General features: G+C 39.8%; 1 protein-coding gene across 7 annotated transcripts in view; it reads right to left on the bottom strand.

Moving 5' to 3' along the window:
• Positions 1-1,591: 1,591 nt before the first annotated feature.
• LOC139371385 (immunoglobulin like and fibronectin type III domain containing 1, tandem duplicate 4) overlaps positions 1,592-27,475 on the bottom strand; it is a 28,821-nt gene continuing 2,937 nt past the window's right edge. For 2 of the 7 annotated variants that reach the window (XM_071111756.1, XM_071111757.1), the window contains 24 exons: positions 25,212-25,305; positions 23,216-23,248; positions 21,042-21,164; positions 18,732-18,871; positions 18,460-18,559; positions 18,177-18,252; positions 17,888-18,074; positions 17,571-17,684; positions 17,104-17,272; positions 16,200-16,472; positions 15,862-16,098; positions 15,506-15,565; positions 13,221-13,280; positions 8,406-8,521; positions 8,078-8,219; positions 7,691-7,984; positions 7,270-7,569; positions 6,865-7,044; positions 6,444-6,572; positions 6,184-6,263; positions 3,810-4,002; positions 2,974-3,270; positions 2,414-2,734; positions 1,936-2,290 (listed from right to left, as the gene is read on the bottom strand). In XM_071111756.1, the coding sequence (XP_070967857.1) occupies positions 2,286-2,290; positions 2,414-2,734; positions 2,974-3,270; positions 3,810-4,002; positions 6,184-6,263; positions 6,444-6,572; positions 6,865-7,044; positions 7,270-7,569; positions 7,691-7,984; positions 8,078-8,219; positions 8,406-8,521; positions 13,221-13,280; positions 15,506-15,565; positions 15,862-16,098; positions 16,200-16,472; positions 17,104-17,272; positions 17,571-17,684; positions 17,888-18,074; positions 18,177-18,252; positions 18,460-18,559; positions 18,732-18,871; positions 21,042-21,164; positions 23,216-23,248; positions 25,212-25,260 (3,678 nt within the window). In that variant the 5' untranslated portion in view covers positions 25,261-25,305 and the 3' untranslated portion in view covers positions 1,936-2,285. Of the gene's footprint in view, positions 2,291-2,413; positions 2,735-2,973; positions 3,271-3,809; positions 4,003-6,183; positions 6,264-6,443; positions 6,573-6,864; positions 7,045-7,269; positions 7,570-7,690; positions 7,985-8,077; positions 8,220-8,405; positions 8,522-10,239; positions 10,306-13,220; positions 13,281-15,505; positions 15,566-15,861; positions 16,099-16,199; positions 16,473-17,103; positions 17,273-17,570; positions 17,685-17,887; positions 18,075-18,176; positions 18,253-18,459; positions 18,560-18,731; positions 18,872-21,041; positions 21,165-23,215; positions 23,249-25,211; positions 25,306-27,475 lie in introns of all 7 variants that reach the window. The other 5 variants (XM_071111751.1, XM_071111752.1, XM_071111754.1 and 2 more) reach the window with 5 other exon arrangements.

The raw sequence follows: 27,475 nt of genomic DNA on the forward strand, positions 1-27,475 counted from the left end.
TTCGTTCTGTAGTTATTATTTGAACCATTCTGACATAGGACTGTCATCCTACATTCCCGGAACAGGAAGTTATGTTGTCGTCAAGGCTTTATATAGGAAGGGAGAAAAGGGGTGTGTTTCATAGTTTACAACCTCTGTCTCTTCACGTGGGCGGGCCACTGAGTGAGCAGTCCTATCTTATGAAAACCCACATCTCACATTTTAGAAGCTAAAATCACATTTCATCCCATCACAAATAATTTAGTATTCAAACATTTAAATTGAACAAGAATTCCATGTGAATCCGATAACTCTGATGTGTAGACTTTCCACTGTAGAGTTTATGTCATCTTATCATTGATGAGAATGTCTCGGATGACAACCGAACTGACATCATATGCATTAAGTACCACCGCATATGTTCAATTGTTCGGATTACCAGAATATAGTTAATTTCCCCCCACCTTCTGATGTTCCCAGAATCTCTATGTTAACCAAGGGTTTTGCAAATGTAATCTCAGTAGGGCAGAGAGAGGGAAAAGGGGGGAAGTGGTATTTATGACTGTTGTAAACCTACCCCCCAGGCCAACGTCATGACACAGTGAACACAGCAACGGTCTACCACCATAGCACCTTGCCTATGGACGAAACAAAAACAACTGTTTGTTCATACATCATTATACAAATAGTATCACCCTTCCTACTCAATCCCTCATTAAACCATAGTAGAAAAATGAATATGTTATTACTGTAGGATGTATTGAGTTGATCTTTGAGGTGGAGAACTAGTTGCAGGTGGATCCGGGAAGTCAAGGTCACCAGATGTGATTCATATACTGTAGCTACATCATTAAATATAATTTGAAAAATGAGGTTAAACTTCAGGGGGTTGTCTATACAAATATAATATATTGGGAGAGGGAAATGGGGTGGAATACATTTTTTTATTGTTCTTGACAACATTGCCAACTTGACAACATTTTCAATAATGCCATTGGACATTAGACCCTACTGACTATATGGAAGGTACACATACCTGGTGAGGTGAATTCATCAAAGTGCAAAGCATCAAAGCACAATTTGTGATTGCAAACACAACTCTTGCATTGAACGTAAACACAGATTAAATTGAAGTCTCAAAAACATAGTGGGCAAGTCCTGAACTTGATGGAATCTGATCATATAACTTTAGTGCGAAACAATGGCTAATTTGTTGTGACAAATATGTTGTGACCTGTAACTGTAGCCATGTGTGATTCATGATATGGGTTATGAGTGAATGAACTCAATGGCTTCCCAGCAAACATTTCATTGTCATTACAACTAATTCTATATCTGCACAATTATGGTCCTTTCAGAGACAATTTATTGAGGGGCTTAAGTGGATATTTTTGGAAATGCAATGAAAATGTACACTTGACACGTAACGGCTGAATGTTGAGCTGCTGGGTCGTTCCTAGATGACGAGGTCTAGGATGCTTGATGTTATTGGAATCCTGGGATGACTGGAACCATGCTGAGTCAAGCGCTATTCATAATGCAATATGAAAACAATGCTGTGCTGCTGGTCACAGTAATGACATCAATATCTCAAATGTCGGGATCTGGCGCCTCTGTGCTGGTAATTAGGTTTATTGAGTCAGAAATAACATACTGTATAGGCCTATCAATTAAATAACTACAGATGTAGGATCCTAATTTGAGCCAGTTTTCTACAACAGGAAATGTGAATTATTATATGGATTATAATGAATATACATTTTTGTAGGGGTTGATACATTTAAGGGAAAGTCAAGTCTGAAATTTCAAAGTGGAGATTACCAACTTCAGAAGCCTTTTTAAACCTCAAATACAATACAAGTTTTACATTTCCTGCAACAGGGTGATCAAATTAAGATCCTACGTCCATTAGACCAAAGAGATGTTACTTATGAAGGAAAAGTAATTAGACAAGAATGTCAATTGCTGTATTTATTGTAGTTTTCCAAAGTACATTTCTACATTTTCTCAAAGAAATAAAAATATTGTGCTATTTTTGATAATGACTTAATACTTCAATTGAGTTTCCTTATCATTTCACTAATTCAGTCAATATAGTAAATGGAACAAAAAACGAAATGTTAGCTAAGTCTGTCTCACAACTGAAGATAAGATGGCTAGTAACATAACTAATGAGTAATACACAACACCTAATCATGTATGCAGCATACATGTACCAAAACTCTAACATATTCAAATAAAAATATGTTTCTACATAGAATCAAGGAGAGCAGAAGAAAGCCTCCAAGATAATTCATCAATGTGATTTAGTCTGTGAAGAAAAAAAACAAAGAGAGAAAATTAAGAAAATTATTAAGGAAATAATCACAAAAAAGGATCCAAATCAACACAGACATCACTTCTATAATGGAAATAAGTATTTTCAGAGGCTTACCTTTAACAACAAGTTTAGTGGAGCATTCTGCCTTGCCGAAGGAGTTAACTGCCACAACTTTGTATTCTCCGGAGTCCTTGGGCCTGACCCTAAGGATGTACATGGAGCACACGCCGTACGAGTTGGTGATGTAGTAGTTGCTGTCACCATTGATGCAGACGTTGTTCAGGTGCCACGTGACGCTGGGTGTGGGGCATCCCCTGATGGCGCAGGTCATGTACATCTGGAATCCTTTTGGTGGCGAGTGCACCTTCAGAGGGACCAGGACAGATGGTGGTTTCTCAAAGCTGACTTCCACTGGCGTGTTTATGTTTATAGGAACTAGATAGAAAGAAATAACAAAGGAAATTTAAAGAGCGAAGCATAATTGTGGTTTTGGAAAACATTATATAGGAGCTGATGCAGTTCCATTTCACCTCAGTCATGTCAAGAGATGAATGTCAAATTATGTTTATGGATTCCAGTAATGGCCAATTGTTTCCAACCATGCTAATCCATTCTCTGATTAAACTTGGTTAAAAGAGACTTTAACCGAAACCTAAACTGACTGCTGAACTCACTTCTGTTGCTGTTGATGCCCCAGGTGGGTGACATGGAGGGGTCTGACATGCCCATGTCATTCTTGGCATAGATTTTGAAGTGGTACTCCCTTCCAGGCATGATGTTATTGGCTGTGTATGAATTGTCAAAGATGCGGTCTGCCACAGTGTGCCACATGCGTGTGCTGGAGTCGTGCTCGGACACCATGTAATACAGCCTGTTGTCCAGCTCCTGGTCTGGAGAGGCCTCCCAAGACACAATAACTTTGCCATGGACAATCTGCTCCAGCTCCACAGCACCGGGAGGCTTTGGCTCATCTAGCACCACAAAAGAGAAGAAAATATCAGTTACATAGGCTAACAGAGGTTTTGCCATATATGACTCTCTAGACTGAATCATATCTGAAAATGTGCTCTTGTAATTCATTTTTATTTTTCAATCTCAGATTGATATAATAAATGCAACATTACTTAGCATTTGTCCCCGTGAGAAGACCACAAGAGTATAAGACCACAACGGGTAGAAGACCACAACAGTGGAAGACCACAAGAGTATAAGACCACAATGGGTAGAAGACCACAAGAGCATAAGACCACAACAGTAGAAGACCACAACAGTAGAAGACCACAACAGTGGAAGACCACAACAGTAGAAGATTTCAACGGTATAAGATTTCAACGGTATAAGATTTCAACGGTATAAGACTTCAACGGTATACGACCACAACGGTATACGACCACAACAGTATAAGATTTCAGAGTTCATATAAAGTTTTGCAGGAAAATCTAAACAGGTCACACGAGGATATCTTATTCTGCCTGTAAAAAAATAATAACAAAAGGGAATTTGGAATTACCTGTGACTAGGACCTCAATGTCAAAGCTGGCCTCTCCAACTTTATTCTTAGCCACAATGGTGTAGTTTCCTGAATCCGAGCGTTTTGTTGAGGGGATCACAAGCTGGGAACAGCCCTCTGTGTTGATGATCTGTATAAAACTGGATACAGGCTCATTGTCCTTCATCCAAGTGATCTCTGGTGGAGGCTCAGCCTAAAGACAATTTCAAAAGCATTAGATTAGCGAAAACAACTGTTGGTTGGATTTGCTATATCTTTTGCTGTTGTACAGTCGTGGCCAAAAGTTTTGAGAATGACACAAATATTAATTTTTATATTAAAGTCTGCTGCCTCACTGTTTTTAGATATTTTTGTCAGATGTTACTATGGAATACTGAAGTATAATAACAAGCATTTCATAAGTGTCAAAGGCTTTTATTGACAATTACATGAAGTAGATGCAAATATTCAATATTTGCAGTGTTGACCCTTCTTTTTCAAGACCTCTGTAATCCGCCCTGGCATGCTGCCAATTAACTTCTGGGCCACATGGTGGCAGCCCATTCTTGCATAATCAATGCTTGAAGTTTGTCAGAATTTGTGGGTTTTAGTTTGTCCACAAGTTCTCAATGGGATTAATGTCTGGAGACAGAGACGGTCCTGGCGCTTGCTGGACTTCCTTGGGCGCCCTGAAGCCTTCTTCACAACAATTGAACCGCTCGCATTGAAGTTCTTGATGATCCAATAAATGGTTCATTTAGGTGCAATCTTACTGGCAGCAATATCCTTGCCTGTGTAACAGTATAATTTTAGACCGTCCCCTCGCCCATACCCGGGCGCGAACCAGGGACCAGGCACACATCAACAACAGTCACCCACGAAGCGTCGTTACCCATCGCTCCACAAAAGCCACGGCCCTTGCAGAGCAAGGGGAACAACTACTTCAAGGTCTCAGAGCAAGTGACGTCACTGATTGAAACGCTATTTAGCGCACACTGCTAACTAAGCTAGCCGTTTCACATCCGTTACACTCACCCCCCTTTTAACCTCCTCCTTTTCCGCAGCAACCAGTGATCCGGGTCAACAGCATCAATGTAACAGTATAAGTTTAGACCGTCCCATCGCCGGGCGCGAACCAGGGACCTTCTGCACACATCAACAACTGACACCCACAAAGCATCGTTACCCATCGCTCCACAAAAGCCGCGGCCCTTGCAGAGCAAGGGGAACAACTACTTCAAGGTCTCAGAGCAAGTGACGTCACTGATTGAAACGCTATTTAGCGCACACTGCTAACTAAGCTAGCCGTTTCACATCCGTTACACCTGTGAAGCCCTTTTTGTGCAAAGCAATGATGACGGCACGTGTTTTCTTGCAGGTAACCATGTATGACCGAGGAAGAGCAATGATTCCAAGCACCACCCTCCTTTTGAAGCTTCTAGTCTGTTATTCGAACTCAATCAGCATGACAGAGTGATCTCCAGCCTTGTCCTTGTCAACACTCACACCTGTGTTAACGAGAGAATCACTGACATGATGTCAGCTGGTCCTTTTGTGGAGTATATGCAAATTGCCAGCATACAAACTGAGGCAGCAGACTTTGTGAAAATTTATATTTATGTAATTCTCAAATCTTTTGGCCACGACGGTACACACCTTTTATTTGTATTTGTATTTTTTTTTGTTTATTTTATCCCACTTTTTCTCCACCATTTTCGATCTTGTCTCATCGCTGCAACTCCCCAGCGGGCTCGGGAGAGGCGAAGTTGAGCCTGCAGCTACCCGGACTGTCACAAGGAGTCGCCAGGGCGCAATGAGCCGAGTAAAGCATCCCCGGCCAAACCCTCCCCTAACCCGTACGACACTGGGCCAATTGTGCCCTGTCCTATTGGACTTCTGGGCACGGCCGGTTGTGGCACAGCCCGGGGACGATCCCGGGTCTGTAGTAACGCCTCTAGCACTTTGAGGCAGTGCCTTAGACCACTGCACCACTGCCCGTCCATAACTTTCCTATTCATATAATATCCTACTATCTTTACACACCATTATATGTATTTATAATGGTGGCCAGTTTATTGGGTACAGCCATCTAGTACCAGGTCGGACCCCACTATATTGCTAGAACATCCTGAATTCTTCAGGCATGGAAACGCTTAATTGATATCAAGGAACCTAACGTGATTGATTGGTCCAGGCAGGATGTGGCCATGGACTCATGCTGCATACTCCAAATGCTGAATCTGCCAGCAGCAGACCATTATAAGGCAATGTTTTTCCACTCCTCCTTATACCTACTTCTAGGTATTACTGCACTGTTGGAGCTAGAAACACAAGCGATAACATCTGCAAATCTGTGTACTCGACCAATAAACTTAGATTTGATTTTGTTGATTACCTCATAGAGAACTTTGATTCTCACAGAGTTTCCCGCCCTGATCACCATGAAGTCCTCTGGATCTTTGAATGTAGGCCTCACTGAAAAACAAACAAACACAATCCTTTGAGACAAGCAACGTCTTAGGAAGTGTTCCACACTGGCCATACATTGGTTCTGACAGTGGATTTTCTTCCTCCAGACTGAGGCTGCTGTTCAGTGCTGGTTGACATCTCTTACTTATACAGACTGCATACAGATGGATCATTGAGGAGACTTACTGTTGGGATTCTTTGCAGTCACCATCACAGAGGGGAGACTGAACTCTCCCGCCCCAGAAACGTTGATGGCCGATACCCTGAACTCATACTCCGCCCCCTCAACAACATCCTTCACTGCATACTCCAGCACTATGGTTGTAGACAAGAACACATATTTAAAAGGTAACATCTGTATCCTTATTTCATCCAGCTTCCAGAACAAAGTATTCTGAATGACATCAATTTTATTTACATTCTTAATTTAAGGTTATGGTTAAGTGTGGTTAAGATTAGGGTTAGGTTTAAAATCCGATTTTATGACTTTACGACTGTACCAGCTCGTGATTACCCCACAGACCATGCCAGCCTGATGGGCATGATGTGCTAAATTTTCACCATCAAAAAAAATACCAACAATTTATAATCTGTAATACAGACAGACCTTCAATAGGCTCAGTTACTGGGTTCAAAGCAATCCACTGAGCTGTGTCCTTTTTGCGTTTCTCCAGTTGATAGCCATCAATCTTAATTCCTCCGTCATTTTCCGGGGGCTCCCATTTCAGGTTGATGCAGGTCTTTGAAGCGCTGACCACTTTTGGTGCTCCAGGTCGGCCAGGAAATACTAATAAATGGAGGTGAGATAACAATGAAAACAATGAACAAGTACGGTAGAGATGGAGTCCCATTGAACAATGAGGCTCACCATTGGCTCACCCAAGTAACACACTTTTTTACACTCTCAGGTACTCATAGAGTGAATGAACCAATGTTTCGGCATGTGGACCAATGTTTCAGCATGTGGACCAATGTTTCGGCATGGGGGTGTTTCTCTTCAGATTCTACTCACTCAATACGCCAGCCATGGTTTCCTCAGTCTGCAGTGCATCACTGGTCCCCTCTGGGTTCACTGCGTAGATCTTGTAGATGTACAGTTTCCCATGAACCACATTCCTGTCCCTGTAGGTGGTTTTGTCAGCTGCGACATCCCCCATCTTCTTCCATATGGTCTGTCCCAGCTGCTGGCGCTCAATGATGTAGTTAGTCACCGGGGAGCCACCGTCGTCCTTAGGAGCGCCCCATTGCAGCTCAATCACAGTGGAGGTGGTCTCCAAGATTTCCACCGGGCCTTCTGGTGGGCCGGGCTTGTCTGTCGGGGACACATTGTGGTACAGTATGACCTTAACCGTGTTGCAGAAGTATTTCTAGATGTAACATTTTCACCACACACATAGCCTAGAGAAAAATCAACAACAATTTGGATTTTTCACCAAGGACAATCAGTCGAGATGTGCCCTCTATAGTGCCGAATGGGTTTTTGAGTTGAATCTTGATCTCCCCAGCGTCGGAACGCAGACACTCCCGGAACAGCAGCCGGCTGTGGTTGACCTCCTTCACCAACTTCACCCCACCACCATCCTTCAACTCTTTGTCATCCTTAAACCATTTCACCTCCAAGTTGTCCTGTGGTGTATAAGGCATCTTCCAGGATGCATTCTGGCCCACTTTTACTGTCACAGGCTTAGAAAACCTATGGAGGTCATCAGCATCAACGCTAGGTAATTCTAGGATGTAAAAGAAAGAAACACACGACTGCTTAATGCTAATGCTCCATAGTTCACCAAACTAAAATGTAGGTCAAAGTGTAGCCGACATACCTCCCACAGTGACTTTTGCCTCTGATTTAAATCCTCCCGCTTCAAAGTGATAGACTCCAGTGTCGTCTTCACTACTTTTATGAATGGTCAGCGTGTGTCTCGTTCCGTTTTTCACTATGGCTATTCCACCTGTGGTGGATAACTGAAAAAGCAAAGACAAAGTAAGGTAAAATTCTTTGTGATAAAAAAAAGAGCTCAATTGAAATGTTTTGTCTACTTATGGAATTTTTTCCAGGTCAGGTCAGTGTCAGGACCAACTTGGCAACCTATTCAAAGGAATTGAATTGCGTGAACACTGTAGTAGTTATTTCTGCTATAAAGCCATTACCTTCTCTCCATCCTTGAACCAGGCCCCATCAACATCATGGCTCATCTCACAAACCAGTTCACCTTTCTTGCCACGGAGAGCAAAGAGATCCGAGAGTCCACTCTTAATGCTGTATCCTACACAGCACAATATACAAAACAATTAGCATTTATGCATTGGTTTGAATTCACAGCTATTACTAGTGGAGCAATGGAGTAATCTACTGAGAAGAAAATACTTAAGCAAAGATACCGTTCTGTAGTTAGCTGTTTTCTATTGAAGCAATAGGGTCAGAGGCGGTGTGGTATATGGCCATGTACCACGGCTAAGGGCTGTTCTTATGCACGATGCAATGCGTAGTGCCCCGGCACAGCCCTTAGCCGTGGTATATTAGCCATATATCACAATCCCCCGAGGTGCCTTATTGCTATTATAAACTGGTTACCAACGCAATTAGAGCAGTAAAAATGTATGTTTTGTCATACCCATGGAATATGCTCTAATATACCATTCCTGTCAGCCAATTAGCATTCAGGGCTCAAACCACCCAGTTTATAATGTTCTTTTACTCATGTGAAAGCTTTTACTCATCCAGTCTATGTGTGTTAAGAACACAATGAGCAGCATATTAATGCATGTACAGTATATAGACTTACCTTACAAAAATAAGAAAAGATCCTTTGAAATTGATGATTGAATCACAATTTCTGCATACTACTAGTCTGGACTATAGTCATATATTAAGGCTCTGGACAAACATTTCCCAATTACCTGTTTCCACTTGCTTAATGGATACATAGTTAAATATCATTATCATAGACATAGTTAAATATCATTATCATGGTTAAATATCATTATCATAGACATAGTTAAATATCATTATCATGGTTAAATATCATTATCATGGTTGAATATCATTATCATGGTTAAATATCATTATCATGGTTAAATATCATTATCATAGACAGAGTTAAATGTCATTATCATGGTTAAATATCATTATCATGGTTAAATATCATTATCATGGTTAAAAATCATTATCATAGACATAGTTAAATATCATTATCATGGTTAAATATCATTATAATAGACATAGTTAAGTATCATTATCATGGGTAAATATCATGCTACTGTGATCTGGATTAGGATGGGCTTAGTAATCAACAATTTCTCATTAGGGCCACATAGGGTTTTTAGTAACAATCCGTAAACTGACAAAATGCACACACTGTGGGGTCCGAGAAACGTCTAAGTCACAATGTCATTGCACATCCCACCACACATCTAAGTAGGGCACACCTAGCCTATCAACTAGTCATCAAGGACCTGTTTATGCTGGGATGGGACTAAAGCCTACACACACTGCACCAGGACAGGGAGGGGTGAACAGTAGAAAAGGTGACTGCAATTCAAAGTCAAAGTTGTTTGAGGATTAAAGTGTGCTTTAGCATAAAGGTTATTGTGGTATACTCTTCTTTGTTGTATATAAAAACACCACTGCAAGAATTTCAGTTCATATATTCACATCCAAAAGAGAATGAGATCATATGCAAAAAAAGTTCAATGCAATAATTTTGACAAGCCAGTAATATATTCATTGAATGTAGATATGCTTTTAGAAACACTCTAAAATGCCTCAGTAATTCAGATTCAAATGATTTCATATGAATAACTTAATGTTATTCATATATGTTATTGCAACCATTCAATGCTCCATATCTCACTTACCACTTATTAGAAACACTCTAAAATTCCTGAATAATCAGATTCAGCGGATTTAACATGAATAGCATAATGTTATTCATATATGTTATTGCATCCATTCAATATTCAATTGAATCTCGCAAAATCTTACCAGTACTGTCTCCGACCGGCTGGCCAGGCACAGTGGGCGCCGGTGGGCCTTCATTATTTGACTGTCCTATTGATGATTACAACCAGACAACTCTCATTTTCTAATATTTCATTTCAGTCTCTACTTTAACATGCAGTTATACTATAGAGTGCATTTGTAAAGTATTCAGACCCGGACCCTTTTTCCACATTATGTTATGTTAAAGAAATATTCTGAAATGGATTTAAAAAATCCTCATCAATCTACACACCATACTCCATAACGACAAAGTGAAAACTGTTTTTCAGAAATGCTTTCAAATGTATTAAAAATAAAAAAACAGAAATACCCTATTTACCTAACTATTCAGACCTTTTGCTATGAGACACAAAATTGAGCTCAGGTCCACCCTGTTTCCATGGATCATCCTTGAGATGTCTCTACAACTTGATTGGAGTCCACTCGTGGTAAATTAAATTGATTGGACATGATTTGGAAAGGCACACATCTGTCTATATAAGGTCCCACTGTTGACAGTGCATGTCAGAGCAAAAACCAAGCCATGAGGTCGAAGGAATTGTCCTTAGAGCTCCGAGACAGGATTGCGTCTAGACACAGATCTGAGGAAGGGTACCAACACATTTCTGCAGCATTGAAGGTCCCCAAGAACACAGTGGCCTCCATCATTCTTAAATGGAAGAAGTTTGAAACCACCAAGACTGGAGCTGGCCACCATGCCAAACTGAGCAATCGGGGGAGAAGGTCCTTGGTCAGGGAGGTGACCAAGAATCCGATGGTCACTCTGACAGCACTCCAGAGTTCCTCTGTGGAGATATGAGAACCTTCCAGAAGGACAACAGCATTCCACCTTTATGGTAGAGTGGGCAGATGGAAGCCAATCCTCAGTAAAAGGCACATGAATGTCCTTGAGTGTTCCAGCCAAAGCCCGGACTTTAACCCAATGGAAAATCTCTGCAGAGGCCTGAAAATAGCTGTGCAGTGATGCTCCACATCCAACCTGACAGAGCTTGAGAGGATCTGCAGTGAAGATTGGGAGAAACTTCCCAAATACAGTTGTGCCAAACTTGTAGAGTCACACCCAAGAAGACTCAAGGCTGTAATAACTGCCAAAGGTCCTTCAACAAAGTACTGAGTATAAGGTTTGAATACTTATGTAAATGTGATATTTCCGTTTTTTTATATACATTTGCCAAAATGTCTAAAAAACTGTTTTTGCTTCGTCATTATGGGATATTGTGTGTAGATTGATGAGGGGGAAAAAAACAATTTAATCCACTTTAGAATTACGCTGTAAGGTAACATGTGGATAAAGTCAAGGGGTCAAAGTACTTTCCAAATGCACTGTATGTAGGCACTCAGGTTGAGCTATCAGATAAAATGGGGTTAAAACAACTCAAATGTAGGGTTATTTTACATTTTGACCAACTGGTGGAGTTAATGCTAAAAATGGAGTTAATGCTATTCATTTCTAGATTTTGGTAAAATTACATTGTTAAGTAATGAAGCAGTACATCACAAAAATTGATAGGTAAATTGAGCACTAATACAACTCTTAAGGTTATTGGGTCAATGCAATTCTCAGTATGTATTACCACTGTTACCACTACCTCCATCACCTTCTCCAGATCCATCGAAATCCCCTACCGGTGGTTATAACTAGTTAATAGGCCTTCTTTTTATAACTGATATGTTTAAATCCTTTCATTTACTCAGCAAAACATTTGTGTCTAAAACTTAGCTAACATGAAAACAATACAGCATTCTTCCCCATATGCAAATAGGATTACAATTGTTTCGTATATATTATTGTTGCATACTTACCTTCATCAGGAGTTCAGTAAATTCAATAATATTAACTAAGTACGATTAACTAAGAACACCCACTAGAATACCACTTAGATTTTACAAACTGTTATACTGTAGATGAGTGTATTACAATTGACCAATGATGTGTCAATAGCACTTAAGATGAATAAAGTATCAGAAAATACAGTATTTTGTGTTTACAACTTTAAATGTTTTCACGTGGGCGACAGCAGGGCCTACTGTCAAAAGCATGACACTAAAAGTAGAAGTGTAAAATACACATAGATTAGGGATGGGCAACTGGTGACCTGGGGGGCGCATAGCTCCTTTTTGAAGGCCCACGGACCAACAAGAATAAATAACCCCAAAAATAGACATTTTTTTTAGAGGGGGGGTGTAACTCAGTCGAGGCCTCAATCTACTGTTGAGTTAGAATAATAGAATACTCAAGTTGCATTTTTGAAATGTGGATGTGTGTCAGTAGCCACTCAATTAGCCCATGTCAGCTAAATGAGTTTTGACTGGTAAATAGAAAGCACATTTTAGAAAGCAGTGTCTGTGTTCATTCTGCAATGTACTGTGAGCGTTACACAGTAGTCACAATAACGGCATAAAGGATGAGAACCAAGCAGCAGAAACAGACTAGTAAACACATAGAACACAACTAAATGATAATATCAAGCAACCACACTGAATGAATTACACTATGAATCAAGGTGTAATACAACAAACCAAATACATTGACGTGATCTCAACAATGGGACATTGTTGGCTGGTCATGAAGGTAAACCCAAAATCAAGTGCAGTGTTTCTCAACCTCTCAACCCAGTAAGCTGTGGTCCTTCCTCCTTAAAAGACCACTTTATTCAAACAAGCACTTTAGAGCTGATGGAATCATTCACAGTGAAACATCCTAGGAACCGGTCAGCAACGTGCCAGTCCATGGACCGGAGGTTGGAGGTTGAGAGACACTGGTCTAGTCTACAAACCGCTATAAGGTATCAATTGTTTTGAAGTGCTGTGAAGTTTAGAGACCATGTATCTTTAGAGTGGACAAACAAGATCCTCAATCATGAATAAAACACACAGACTGTCAAAGCCATTATGTCTCAAATGGCTTCCATATTTAACATGGTATCCATGCGCAGGTAAACACATTCCTCATAATATCTTACCCTCATTATCCACAGATTTATGGTCAGACCCTTTTACTGCTGGTCCCTGCTTTGTAGCTCCTACAGTTTTAACCAACATCACAACTAGTCAATGACTGTCAGAATGCATTTTAAATTATATATTCCATGCCAAATATGCTATATGATACTTCAGGTTAAATAGCAATGAACTACAACATGACCTGGAAGGAGAAAATAGTAATGATCAGGATAGAGTTCAGACAGAATCGACTACTCTAGCATGCATGTCCATGTCTTGTACATGGATAATAGCAAATACTGAAAAGAGAATTTAAGATTTTGTTGAGGAGACAACTTACCTATTGCACATTTAAAGCATCAACCTATGAGCCAAATATCATAACAAAATTCATAATAATAATCTCTAAGACAGTTATGCTTCAGTCATGGTGAGAAAACTTTTACGTTGAAATTCACTTTGAATAAAAAATCTAATATGCTCAACTTTGGGTGCTGTGGCCCAGCAGTAATCCAACTTTAACAAATCAAGATGGCCAACACTAAAAAAAACTATTACTATTGATTTAGATCTTATGATAACAGCCGTCTGAAGGACGTCAAAAAGCCTTCTCCAGCTAACTTTATTCAGTCAGCTGGAATGTGTATTCTTGTCATCTGTCATACTAGCGATCAGTGTCCTTAGCTGTTTGGGAAGTCTCTTACACCTTAGCTTCAGCTTTTGCTCCAGTGCATGGATTCTAATTGTTTCATTTATATTATTGTTGCACATACTTACCTTCAACAGGAAAAATGTATAATATTAACTAACTAAAATCAACAATGATTACCCACTAGAATAACATTTAGATTTGACAAAATGTTATTGATGTGTGCATTAAAATTGACCAATGACGTGTCGTCAATTGCACTTAAGATGTGTTGAATAAAGTGTCCGAAAATCCAGTCTTTTTTGTTAACATCATTAAATGTTTTCATGAGGGCGACAGCAGGGCCTACTGAAGAAAGCATGACACTAAAAGTATAAACGTAAAATATACAGATCAGGGTTGGGCAACTGTCGGCCCGCGGAGGCGCATGGCCCCCTTTTTGTATTTCCATGGACCAATAATAATAAATACAAAAATATATATTAACATTTTGGGGGGAACTCAGTCGGGGTCTCAATTTACTATTGCGAGTCAGAATAATAGAATACACAAGTTGAATTTCGAAAATTTGGTTGTGCATCAGCAGTCACTCAATTTGCCCATCTCAGTGAAACAATTTTAGATTGGTAAATTAGTTTAGCGGCCAACTATCTGAACTTGCAGCATGCACGGTCGAATTACCGAACAGGGGCCCATTGATCGTCAGTTGTCATATAAAAAAATACAAACAGTTGACTTCTCTCTATATGGCAACATGTTCAGAATTGCAGGAAATTAACTTTAAAACTGATTTCTTTCTCTTCGCTGTCACGAGGGGCCGCTAAAACATTTCGCTCACAAGGTGTGTGGGTGGGTATGCAGACCCACGAGCCACTGCGGCCCCTCGTGATGAGTTCCGTTTTTTTGTAGCCCCCACACACATCAAAGTTGCCCTTCCCTGACATAGATGATTCAATATGATACAAAACACATAATAAAAAGCACATTTTAGAAAGCACAACGTCTGTGTTCATTCTGCAATCTAATGTGAGTGTTACACATTGCATTACAATCCCTGAGTATGCTTGTGATGATTAGCAGTCACAATAACGGCATAAAGGATGAGAACCAAGCAGCAGAAACGGACTAGTAAACACAGAACAAAACTCAATTATAAAGTCAAGCAACCACACTGAATGAATTACACTATGAATCAAGGTGTAATACAACAAACCAAATACATTGACGTGATCTCAACAATGGGACATTGTTGGCTGGTCATGAAGGTAAACCCAAAATCAAGTGCAGTGTTTCTCAACCTCTCAACCCAGTAAGCTGTGGTCCTTCCTCCTTAAAAGACCACGTTGTTCAAACTAGCACTTTAGAGCTGATGGAATCATTCACAGTGAAACATCATAGGAACCGGTCAGCAACATGGCAGTCCGTGGACCAGAGGTTGGAGGTTGAGAGACACTGGTCTAGTCTACAAACCGCAATAAGGTGTCAATTGTTTTGGAGTGCTGTGAAGTTTAGAGACTATGTATCTATGGAGTCAACAAACAAGATCCTCAATCATGAGTAAAACACACAGACTGTCAAAGCCATTATGTCTCAAATGGCTTCCATATTTAACATGGTGTCCATGCAGAGGTAAACACATTCCTCATAATATCTTACCCTCATTATCCACGGATTTATGGTCAGACCCTTTTACTGCCGGTCCCTGTTTTGTAGCTCCTACAGTTTTAACCACCATCACAACTAGTCAATGACTGTCAGAAATGCATTTTAAATTATATATTCCATGCCAAATATGCTATATGATACTTCAGGTTAAATAGCAATGAACTACAACATGACCTGGAATGAGATAATAGTAATGATCAGGATAGAGTTCAGACAGCACCACATACTCTAGCGTGCATGTCCATGTATTATGTATGGATAATAGCAAATACTGAAAAGAGAATTTTAAGATTTTGTTCTACAATATGACCTGGAATAAGATTCAGATGGATCTCTGTCATCCTTACCTGTTTGGGAATTATCTACCCCCTTAACTTTAGCTTTAGCTTCAGCTGAAGTATCAGGTGCTGTAGTGGCATTAGCCGCTCTCTCGTTCTTGATTGCTTTCACCTTCTCCATCAGCACCTCTCTGTCTGCCGTGTTTTTAACTGCCTGCTCTTGGGCAATCGCCGTCAGGTCAACTCCAGCTCCTCCTGCCCTTGTCGTTTTACGTTGTTTCTTTTTGCCGAGTTCACCCTTGTCGGCTGGACCAAAGACATGACCGGAGAGATTGAGTGGGTCACACATGGAGGCAACATGAAGTGGAATGACAGCGAAATGGTACTGGTGCAGTACATCATCTTACCTTCAACAACAAGAAAGGCATTGCAAGATTTGATTCCTGCCACAGCGGCATAGATGCCTTTATCCACCATAGCAACGTCTTTAATGATTAGTCTGTGGATGAGCTTGTCTTCTGAAACCTCAATATCATATTTATCCCCTGCCTCCAATGGTAAGTTCTTGCCAACCCACATGATCTTGCCGAAGGGCTGTGACAGGACACACTCAAACACAGCATCCTCTCTCTCCATGGCCTTACACTCCTGAATCTTGACCAGGAAGTCCACCATGGGAACTGAAAAAGACACGTCATTGATAAGCGAGCAATCTAGTACCCAGTTTATTAATAACTAAACATGCATGGCAGACATTCTTCCTTCCTATGTATTTTTATAGATTTCAATAATATTTTAGATACACTTAAACCCATTCTCATTTAGACAATGTCTGTATACAATTCTTAAATTATTGAACATACGATGCTAGCAAAATAATTATTCATTGTTATTGCTCTACACAACTCTCGGAAAATTGACGTAAGGTGTGTGGATGGATACACTCTTAGAAAAAAAGGTGCTATCTAGACAGTAGCAACCCGTCATTCAGGGCACCTGTTTTGAGCTACACGTTTTTCACTATTGTGCTTTTTTTTGGGGGGGGGCTGTTTTTGTTTGGGGGGGGGGTGCTGTGTGTTTGTCACCGTTATAGTGCAATTATAGTATTGTTTAGTGTTGCGTTGTGTAGTGTATTTGCTGGCATGTATCCCAAATTCAGTTTTTTGGTTTGCCCCAAGCTTTACACGCTAAAATCGCCACTGTATCTAGAAACGTATAGGGTCATTCGGCTGTCGTAATAGGACAACCCTTTGAAGAACCCTTTTTGGTTCCAGGTAGAACCCTTTTGGGTTTGATATATAACCAACTTACTCTTAAAATCGGTGGAGAATACATTTACATCCTCAACATCCACCTGGTAGAGCCCAGCGTCATCAGGAAACAGATCCCTTATGCTGAACTGATACTTTCGGCCCACTATCTTTAGGCTGTGTTTGATTGTATCTCCCAACTCCTTGCTGTATGGAATCATCACTCCATCCTGTGGGGAGGTTTGGGAAAACACAGTGGAATGAACAACTGTCATCAGCAACAGAACTGTGCTGTCTTTGCCAAGTCTTTTACTGTGGATTTTACTGCAACTTTAAGTCACATGAATGACAGAACGTCAAGTTGCATACTACGTCATTGGTAGCTTTCATTCACCAACAGAAAATGAACTATGGTAGCAACTTACATTGTGATAGATTCACACAAGTTACGTAGATAGATTGACTAAAAATGAAATTAAGATCCTACATCTGTATGTACAACCTTCTTCCACTGTCGATGAGTCTAACCTTGTAGAGGAATATCCTGCTGCTTTGTTCAATGAGATCCATGTCTAGTGTAAAGGTTGCACAGCCATCGGGTCCAACTTCAATGGGTTTCAGGTTAGCTAGGTTTTCAATGAACTGAATAAAAGTAAACATGAAAAAAACAATGAATTATACTGAGAAACGACATTGTATGGATGAAATGTGTATACAAATGAAAAAATGACCACTACTTTAGTATCGAGATTTACTCAGCCCCCTGAACTCTATGATCTCAGGAATATAAGCTTGTGATATTGATAGGTTTACTGTGAATAACAATGGCATCATAACAGGCAAACCTGTGCTTGCTCTTCCTCTCTTTCCTTCTTCATCTCATTCAGTGTCTTCAGCATAAAGCGGAAGTCAGTGACTCCAAACTCCAACATGAGGCTCTCATAGTCTTTCTTGTCAGCACTTATCAAGAGTTCCCAAAACTTTGGATCTATTTCTCCATCTTCTTTCTTTTCCATTTTGGGACGAATTTTACTATTATGATAACAACAAAAAATATTGTCATATCTTATGTTTACAGTTAATACAAGTTTAAATTAAGCATACACAGTTGTTACTGTTAAACCATGGCAATACCTTTTTCTCTTCAGTACAGATTTAAAATCTGCAACAGGTTGCACCTGTGAGTCGGCTTGTGCTTTCTTGAACCCAACTAAAAGATAGAAAGATTGTATTTTGAGCTAGTCTATTGTAAAGACTTGAACAAGTACATACATTGGCATAATTATGTCTGGACTTTGTTTAATCAATACATTTATTCTTATTTGATTTTTGGTTAGAAATAATGTGAAAAAAAGTGCTAACCTCAAATTAACACTACCCCTCTTTCCACAGAAAACATTTTAATCTGGCCTCTTACCTTCAATAACATTGAGGACCACTGTGACCACTGCTCTTCCAAACTCATTAGCTGCAAAGCATTTGTAGGTGTCTGCTTGTTCTGGTTTTACATTGGCCATCTGTTGAAAAAACAAACACAGTTCTTGGTATGAAGTCCATTAAAGAGCTCCAGCCTGCATCCAATCATTATTTGAACAAAATGAGTGAATGATTTCATATTTCATAAATGTTTTTACAATGTATTTTCACATTATTGTGCATCCATATAATGTGGTTATTGTTCTTACTTGCCTCAAATAAGTGCTCACGTGTAGCAGTGTCATATTTTGTCACATATTTTGATGTATCTGACACATCTCCATTATTTCTGCCCCATGTCACGGTTGGTTCTGGATCTCCAATTACCAGGGCTTTGAAGAAGGCGAATTTACCTGATGAACAAGAAAGTTAAGTGCAAACAGGAAGCAATTTAGTACAGAGGCAACGTGGTTTATTCAAGTTTATTCATTTGAATTATTCAAGACATCTTGAGAGAGGCACAAATAGAGCTGCAACTGGAAATGTTGGTTATTAACTGTAAACATGTTCTCTACATATTTTAGCTAAAATACTTGGTGGAAAAACAATCATCATACTTGGACGATACTATAATAACTCGACTTAAGTAGGCTACAAACGCAAACACACAAATACTCTCTTATACCTGGCAGAGCTCCTTAGCAACAACATGTTGACTCCCATCATAGGGACATAGGCGTCTTCAAAATGACTGCCCAAAAACCATTAACACCTAAAACAGGTAGCCTATAATTTCAAAACAGGCAAAGTGTCAATACAGTACTAAGATTGAATCCTACTACACAGGCTCTGATGCTCGTCAGATGTGGCAGGGGTAGCAAACTATTACGGACTACAAAGGGAAACTTAGCCGCGAGCTGCTCAGTGACACGAGACTACCAGACAGGCTAAATGCCTTTAATGCTCTCTTCGAGGCAAGCAACACTGAAGCATGCATGAGAGAATCAGCTGTTCCAGACAACTGTGTGATCACGCTCTCGATCACAATTTGAGCAAGATTTTTAAACAGGTCAACATTCACAAAGCCACGGGGAAAGACGGATTACCAGGACGTATCTTCTTTTCAACCTCTCCCTGACTGAGTCTGTAATACCTACATGTTTCAAGCAGACCACCAAAGTCCCTATGCCCAAGAAAGTGAAGGTAACCTGACAAAATTATTACCGCCCCGTGGCACTCACATTGTTAGCCGTGAAGTGCTTTGAAATTAACATCAACGGGGCTGTAGTGGAGCGGTTCAAGAGTTTCAAGTTCCTTAGTGTCGACATCACCAACAAACTATTAAGGGCCAAACACAGCAAGACAGTTGTGAAGAGAAAACACCTTTTCCCCCTCAGGAGACTGAAAATATTTGGCATGGATCAAAAAGTTCTATAGCTGCACCTTCGAGAGCATCACCACCTTGTATGGGACTGCTCGTCATCCTGTCAAAATCGTCATAATGAGTGGACCAAGATGCAGCATGGTATGGTTCCATCCTCTTTATTATGAAGTGAAACTTAAAGAAAACAATAAATGCACAAAATGAAACGTGAAGCTGCTATAGTTCTCACAGGCAATTATACAAAGTCAAGATCTCACAAAACACAAAGGGGAAATGGCTGTCTAAATATGATCCTCAATCAGAGACAATGATAAACAGCTGCCTCTGATTGGGAATCATACCAGGCCAACATAGAAATATAATTACCTAGATGACCCACCTTAGTCACACCCCGCCCTAACCAACATAGAAAATAAAAAGCTCTCTATGGTCAGGGCATGACACATCCGACCGTAAGGCTCTGCAGAGTGTAGTGCGTATGGCCCTGTACATCATAGACAGCATGGCAAGTGGTACGGGAGCACCCAGTCTAGGACCAAAAGGCTCTTTAACAGCTTCTACCCCCAAACCATAAGACTGCTGAACAATTAATCAAATGGCCACACAGACTATTTACACTTTACACTGCTGCTACTCCCTGTTTATTATTTATGCATTATTTATGCATTATGCATGTAAAAATTACCTCGACTAACCTGTTCCCCCACACATTGACTCGATACTGGTACCCTCTGTATATAACCTCATTATTGTTATTTTATTGTGTACATTTTTAAATGTTTTATTTGGAAATATTTTCTTAACCTCATTTATTGAACTGCATTGTTGGTTAAGGGCTTGTAACTAAGCATTTCACTCTAAGGTCTACCTGTTGTATTTGGCGCATGTGACAAATACAATTTTACAATTTGAAAGTGATAACACAACGGCCCATAATTCCCTCATTACACATTATAATTTGAATCTACATTAATGTTAACAAAAGAACAAAAAAATTAGAAACTAAAATAACGATTGGTGCGCAACCTTTGCCTAAAAAGCTACGAACTTCACGGGCACACGCTCTACCATTGTGGGGTTAGAGTAGGGATTGATTCAATATTATTCCTGCACTGCAGGTGGTGATAGAGAAAAATGGCTGATGTGGAGTTTGAACCACATGGTGGTGGAAATAAGGATGAACGGACTTTCATGCTTACCCTCCTGAATGGTCAACGCGATGGGCTTGCGGGTGAAGTCAGGGTGGCTTTTCCCATCTGGTATTTCCTCCACATACTGCGTGATCATAACTCCAGGGACTTTTGATCTCTTCTTGATCCCAACTGGTAACAGGAAATTATTGATTTATTAGCAACTTAACAGTAATCAACATTTATATTGATTAGTTTATTTATGCAATCTCTATTTAACCAGGAGAGTTAATTGAGAAGTAATTCTCCTTTGACATGACCATTATCATCATTTCAATGAAATGCTCATTTCACATGATTGATCATTAATCCCACTGCCTTTACATCCCTTGTGTGGTTTTATTAATGTATAGCCAAATAATATTCAACCGAAACAACCATGCTTTATAAAACAATATGAACATTCTAACATAAAGTACCAGTCAAAAGTTTGGACAAACCTACTCAGTCAAGGGTTTTCTTCATTTGTATTACTTTATACATTGTAGAATAACAGTGAAGACATCAAAACTATGAAATAACACATCATGTAGTAAACACATTTTTTTTTAAACAAATCTAAATATATTTTATATTTGAGATTCTTCAAAGTAGCCATCCTTTGCCTTGATGACAGCTTTGCACACTCTTGGCATTCTCTCAACCAGCTTCATGAGGTAGTCACCTGGAATGCATTTCAATTAACAGTTAAAAGGTAATTTGGGGAATTTCTTTCCTTCTTAATGTGTTTCAGCCAATAAGTTTTGTTGTGACATGGTAGGGGTGGTATACAGAAGATAGCCCTATTTGGAAAAAGACCAAGTCCATATTATGGCAGAACAGCTCAAATCGTGCTTCTACACCTGCATTGCTTGCTGTTTGGGGTTTTAGGCTGGGTTTCTGTACAGCACTTTGAGATATCAGCTGATGTACGAAGGGCTATATAAATACATTTGATTTGATTTGAAATAAGCAAAGATAAACATTAGAATTAACTGCAACTCAGAGTGCAGCCCATATAACTGCTTCACAGACTTCAAGTAACAGACACATCTCATCATCAGCTGTTCAGAGGAGACTATGTGAATCAGGCCTTCATGGTTGAATCGCTGCAAATAAACCACCACTAAAGGACACCAATAATAATAAGATACTTGCTTGGTCCAAGAAAAACGAGCAATGGACATTAGACCGGTGGAAATCTGTCCAACCACTGATCTGTCCAACCACTGATCTCCGCATGTGTGGTTCCCACCATGAAGCACGGAGGAGGAAGTGTGATGGGGTGGGGATGCTTTGCTGGTGACACTGTCTGTGATTTATTTTGAATTCAAGGCACACTTAACCAGCACGGCTACCACAGCATTCTGCAGGGATACGCCATCCCATCTGGTTTGCGCTTAGTGAGACTGCCATTTGTTTTTCAACAGAACAACAGAACAACGACCCAACACACCTACAGGCTGTGTAAGGGCTATTTGAACAAGAAGGAGAGTGATTGAGTGCTGCATCAGATGACTTGGCCTCCACAATTACCTAACCTCAATGCTATTGAGATGGTTTGGAATGAGTTGGACCGCAGAGTGAAGGGAAAGCAGACAACAAGTGCTCAGCATATGTGGGAACTCCTTCAAGACTGCTGGTTGAGAGAATGCAAAGCTGTCATCAAGGCAAAGGGTGGCTACTTTGAAGAATCTCAGATATATTTTGATTTGTTTAACACTTTTTTGCTTACTATATGATTTCATTTGTGTTATTTCAAAGTTTTGATGTCTTCAATATTATTTTACAAAGTAGAAAATAGTAAAAATAAAGAAAAACCCTTGAATGAGGAGGTGAGTCCAAACTTTTGACTGGTACTGTACATATTAAAATATTCCACATTATCAGTAATTGAATCATGTTTTGATGATCTTAGAACACATCCACGTACGTAAAACCATACGTCATCAAACCGCACATATATTAGATACCTATTAGAATGTTTAATGTTATAATGTATTGAATCATTTTTGGATGATTTCTTCTCCTCGAGCATCCATGCTTGTACATACATTTGTGACAACAGATATGCGATAAAACATATCCACGTACGTAAAACCGTACGCCATCGAACAGAACAAACCCGTTGCATATTAGGTGAATTCTTCATGCCTCAGAAGTAACAGTGAGGGGAACAAGCCTTTAGAGTTCCCGTTGCCTACCTCCTTCTTTTTCGAAAACGTCTGAGACAGGACCTGCTCATGTAAAGTTGGGAAAGCACATACAGGACACATGTGAGCAGGGTACTGTTAAAAATGCCAAATGGACTGGACGAGGGCTTAAGACTTGAGTATTAGAAAAGACATAGATATTGTTACACACTTTACAATATACACACAAAAAAAACAGGAAATGCAAAACAAACGTCCGAAGACTGCAATCAACTGCATTACATGTTTCAGTAATCCGTTTGATGTTGAACACAGATGACTTCCCAACATACATATGCTGATCATCATGGGCATCTTGTGATGTTTGTTGTGTTGATGTTGGTTTTGTCTTTTACCCATAACTGTAACTGTTTTGAAGATGTATCTCCCACGTATTGGACCATGTTCCATACATGTTTTCTACTACTGAGAATGTATCATAGACCAGGCGGTGTTATGTCTCTCTACATTATCTCCCTTGACTGAAGGGTTTCATAGTCTTTCTCCATAATGTCTGTTATACTGTGTCAGGTAATTGTTGCTTTTTGTTCTTGCATTGATGCATTCTGCAATGCAACTGTCATATCTGCAATCTTTCATTTCATTCTCTTTAAAACTGGCTTGTGGTTTTATTGATCTCGGTCCAAACACTCAACCACGACCATGCTTAACACAGTATGTATATTCTAACATATTAGATGTTAGAATATACCTTGTTAACATTTTTTTTATCTTATTTAACTGTTAATTTCTTCTCCTCGAGGATCCATGCTTACACATTGTGTAAGTGACAGCTTAGATCAGATCAGATATGCAGTAGAACATATCCCCGTACGTAAAACTGTACATTGTCGTACATAACAAACCCATTGCATTTTCGTCCTCCATGCCTCGACAGTGAGAGGGAACAGAAGCGCTATTTCCCCCTGCCTACCTTCGTCAAACTCGTCTGAGACTGGACATGCTATTGTGAAGCACATAGATACATAGAGCACATAGATCCAGATATCAGTAGGGTGTTGTTAAAATAGAAAATGGACTGGACTGACACTCAGTATTAGGAAATTAAGACATTCGAACTGCATTGTATCTTTGCAATACACATAACAACAAAAGAGGGAAAAAAGGAAATACAACACTAAAAAGACTGCGTCCAAATGGAATACAGTTAATGACAATGAACAATAGAGAATGCTTCATGAAGGTCCGTTAAAAAGCACATTAACATAGGCTACATTATAAATGCACGTTCTAGGCATTGGATGCCATCTTTCTTGCTTGATGTTGATATTGATTTGTGCCCGTCACTGTAATTCATTTGGAGATTCCTCTCTACAGTTCAGGCCCCATTCTATACATTCAGGATGATGTTATGTCTTCTCTGGTGTCAGATTTGAGTGAAGGGTTTCTAGTTTTCCCGAAAGGGCTTCTGCTCTATATTTCCGTTTTTAGGGTGTCAGATAATCGTGTTGTTCCCTTGCATTGATGTGTTCCCCTGATTATGTCGTCCCACAGTTGACAACCAATTGTAGTCTTCTACTATAATATAATTCACTGTTGTCGCTCAGAGGCTTAATGGCCAACAGGAGCTATGTGATGTGATTTAGGCTTTTCGGGCTGATGTTTTTCTTCAATGGATGAAAGTTACTGCGCTGCATGGTGCATTGAGCTGTGTTCAGTAGTCTTGTTGTCATTTCGTTGTCTTCAATATTCCTTTGACGCTGTCATTCTGTTGTGGGTAGTCTACTTCATCCCCTTTGGAATCAGATTAACTTTCTACTGCAGACAGGGAACTGAAAGATTGTACTGGTACACAAATGTCGTAAGATGAGGAGGATGATGGTGGTAATATGATGATGTTATTATTAAGCTAATGTCTACAAGTAAAGCAACAGAGACTATATACTCTTGATTGAAGATGTTGTTGACAGTGTTTTCTGGCATCCATTAATCTGGTATTCTTGACCTTCACCTGCAGAGAATGTGGGGGATAACATTATCTACATACCTTGGCCAGTGGCCGTCTGGTCCGTGACCTTTGCTTTCTTTTTCCACATCTTGGAAGTTTTGGTTGCTGGGTAGACTCAGCAGAATATCTTCAACTTTAATAGATAGAGAAACAGATTATTCTATTATTGGATTGAGCATTGGAAGCAATATGGTGTCACAAGACCTAAGAGAGTTAATGAGTACAGTACATATGATCCCTCTCTCTTGATTTCCATGTTATTTCTGTCCCATGATCCTGTGGGAGACCATTAAGAATGGTATTTTGTTTTATTCTCTCTACATTTCTCTTTTATTTTGCCTCCTCTGATTGAGCATTGGTTTACAGGTCGTGACTTGCCATTGACATTGATTTAACATCTAAGGTTTTTTTAAGTTGCACGTGGGGTGAGGACATGAAACATGACCATCTGGGACAGTTTGTCAGGCTGCGGTATATCTTTACTGCTTGCTAAAAGTCTTCCTTTTCTGCTGATCAACCAAGGCATCACTTCCCAACCCTGGTCTTCCCAACCCTCAACAGTACACAGTTTCATTGTAGCCCTGGACCACCACACCTCATTCAACTCATTGAGGGCTTGATGATTAGTTGACAAGTTGAATCAGGTGTGCTTGTCCAGGGTTACAATAGAAATGTATACTGTTGGGGGTACTGGAGGACCAGCGTTGGGAAACACTGAACCAAGGTATTAATTGAGTGTAGTGACTCAAAATTGAAGGGTAATGTATAATGCGTGTGTACCCAGTGTAGGACTTTTAAAGACGCACTGCAGGAGAACCATAGAGAATTCATTGTGCGAATAGTTTTCCAAATGGACCATCAACAATGTGTAATGCTTGTGTACCCAGTCTAATACCTCTAAAGACAGACTGTACTGTTACTGTATAGGATTGTCCATTTTAGAAATGGTCTGATTTCCTCATATTGAGAGTTATTTTCCTACATTGAGTATATACAAGATGTCATTGGTTAAATGTGCAGTAGATGTCACTAAGAGCACCCTCCTGGACGCTTTTATTACCCAGATGGTTTGCTACTCTAAGACAGCTGAATGTATTGCTATACCAAAATAGATAGACTGGAGGCTCTGATGGCTCTGATGTCTAATGGATATAAAGGGGTTCACATGAAGTGGTTTTTACAGTAAAACTTCAATTAATAGCCCTGGCATTTATTTGCTTCAATCGGTAATCAGAACCAGCGCTTATTAGAAACAGGCTTCTATTTGAGCCGTGCTTCTATTTCCTTAATGCACACAGCTTTTGCACAATAAAATGTTGAAAAGACTACATATAAAATGAAAATGAATAATAAAAGAAAGACTAAGCTGCCTATCACACTTCAGCACCATGGAGAGTGTGTGCCGATAAACAATTAATTTAGACCCTGTGTTTATTTGAAACAGGCATTTACTTCCTGAAATGTGTATCGATCCCCGGCGATTGAACGGGACAGGCGGCTATTTGAGGCTGCGTTTAATTGAAGTTATACAGTATTTATGCAAAACAGAGCTCTCAAACCCTGCTCTAAGAAAGCTTCCCTCTTATAGGTTTTCACCCCCCCCCCCCCCCCCCCCCCCCCCCAAAAAAAAAAATAGAGCTGATGTTGCATTAATATAGTGTTGCATTAATATAGTGTTGCATTAATATAGTGTTGTATTGCATGACATTTTTCAAATGAGAAAAAAGGGCCAGGTGGCTTTCTGTAGGAAAGTCTATCTAACAGTTTTTCCCTCACATCCTAAGTGTTCCCCGATGATAGAATCTTATTCCTCCTTTGGCTGGAAGCCTCTAGATTGAGGGGCAATATGTTTGCTCAAGGAATGTGATGTTGACATGGTTTGAGGTGTCCCTGCCCTTGTTGAGGTCTCAACTAAATCTTGGGTTGGAAAAAAAGGAAGCGCACGGGCCATGCTGGAACTGTCATAAATAGAATGCTTTGAAATATTTAAATGTAGCAAGTGTGTTAGTATGTAACCAGTAGGCTGCCGTAGTTAGGATAGGTTATAAAAAACCATGGAAAAGGATACAAGTCAAAGTTGAAATGTTTCAGAATTGGTGGATAGATTGAAACAAGAAACAACATTTTCATCACGCAGGCCTAATTGTTAGTTTGTGATTTCAAACTATTTGTGCTACAAATAGTGGGTCTGGAAATTCAACACGGCTTGTTATACATATGTAGGATATTCTAGGGTTTCCTAGTCGAGGCCTTTCGAAGAAGAGCATGTTACAGTACATTGACATATGATACATCACATGCCA

This window comes from Oncorhynchus clarkii, chromosome 17, assembly GCF_045791955.1.
Source record: "Oncorhynchus clarkii lewisi isolate Uvic-CL-2024 chromosome 17, UVic_Ocla_1.0, whole genome shotgun sequence".
Lineage (NCBI taxonomy): Eukaryota > Metazoa > Chordata > Actinopteri > Salmoniformes > Salmonidae > Oncorhynchus > Oncorhynchus clarkii.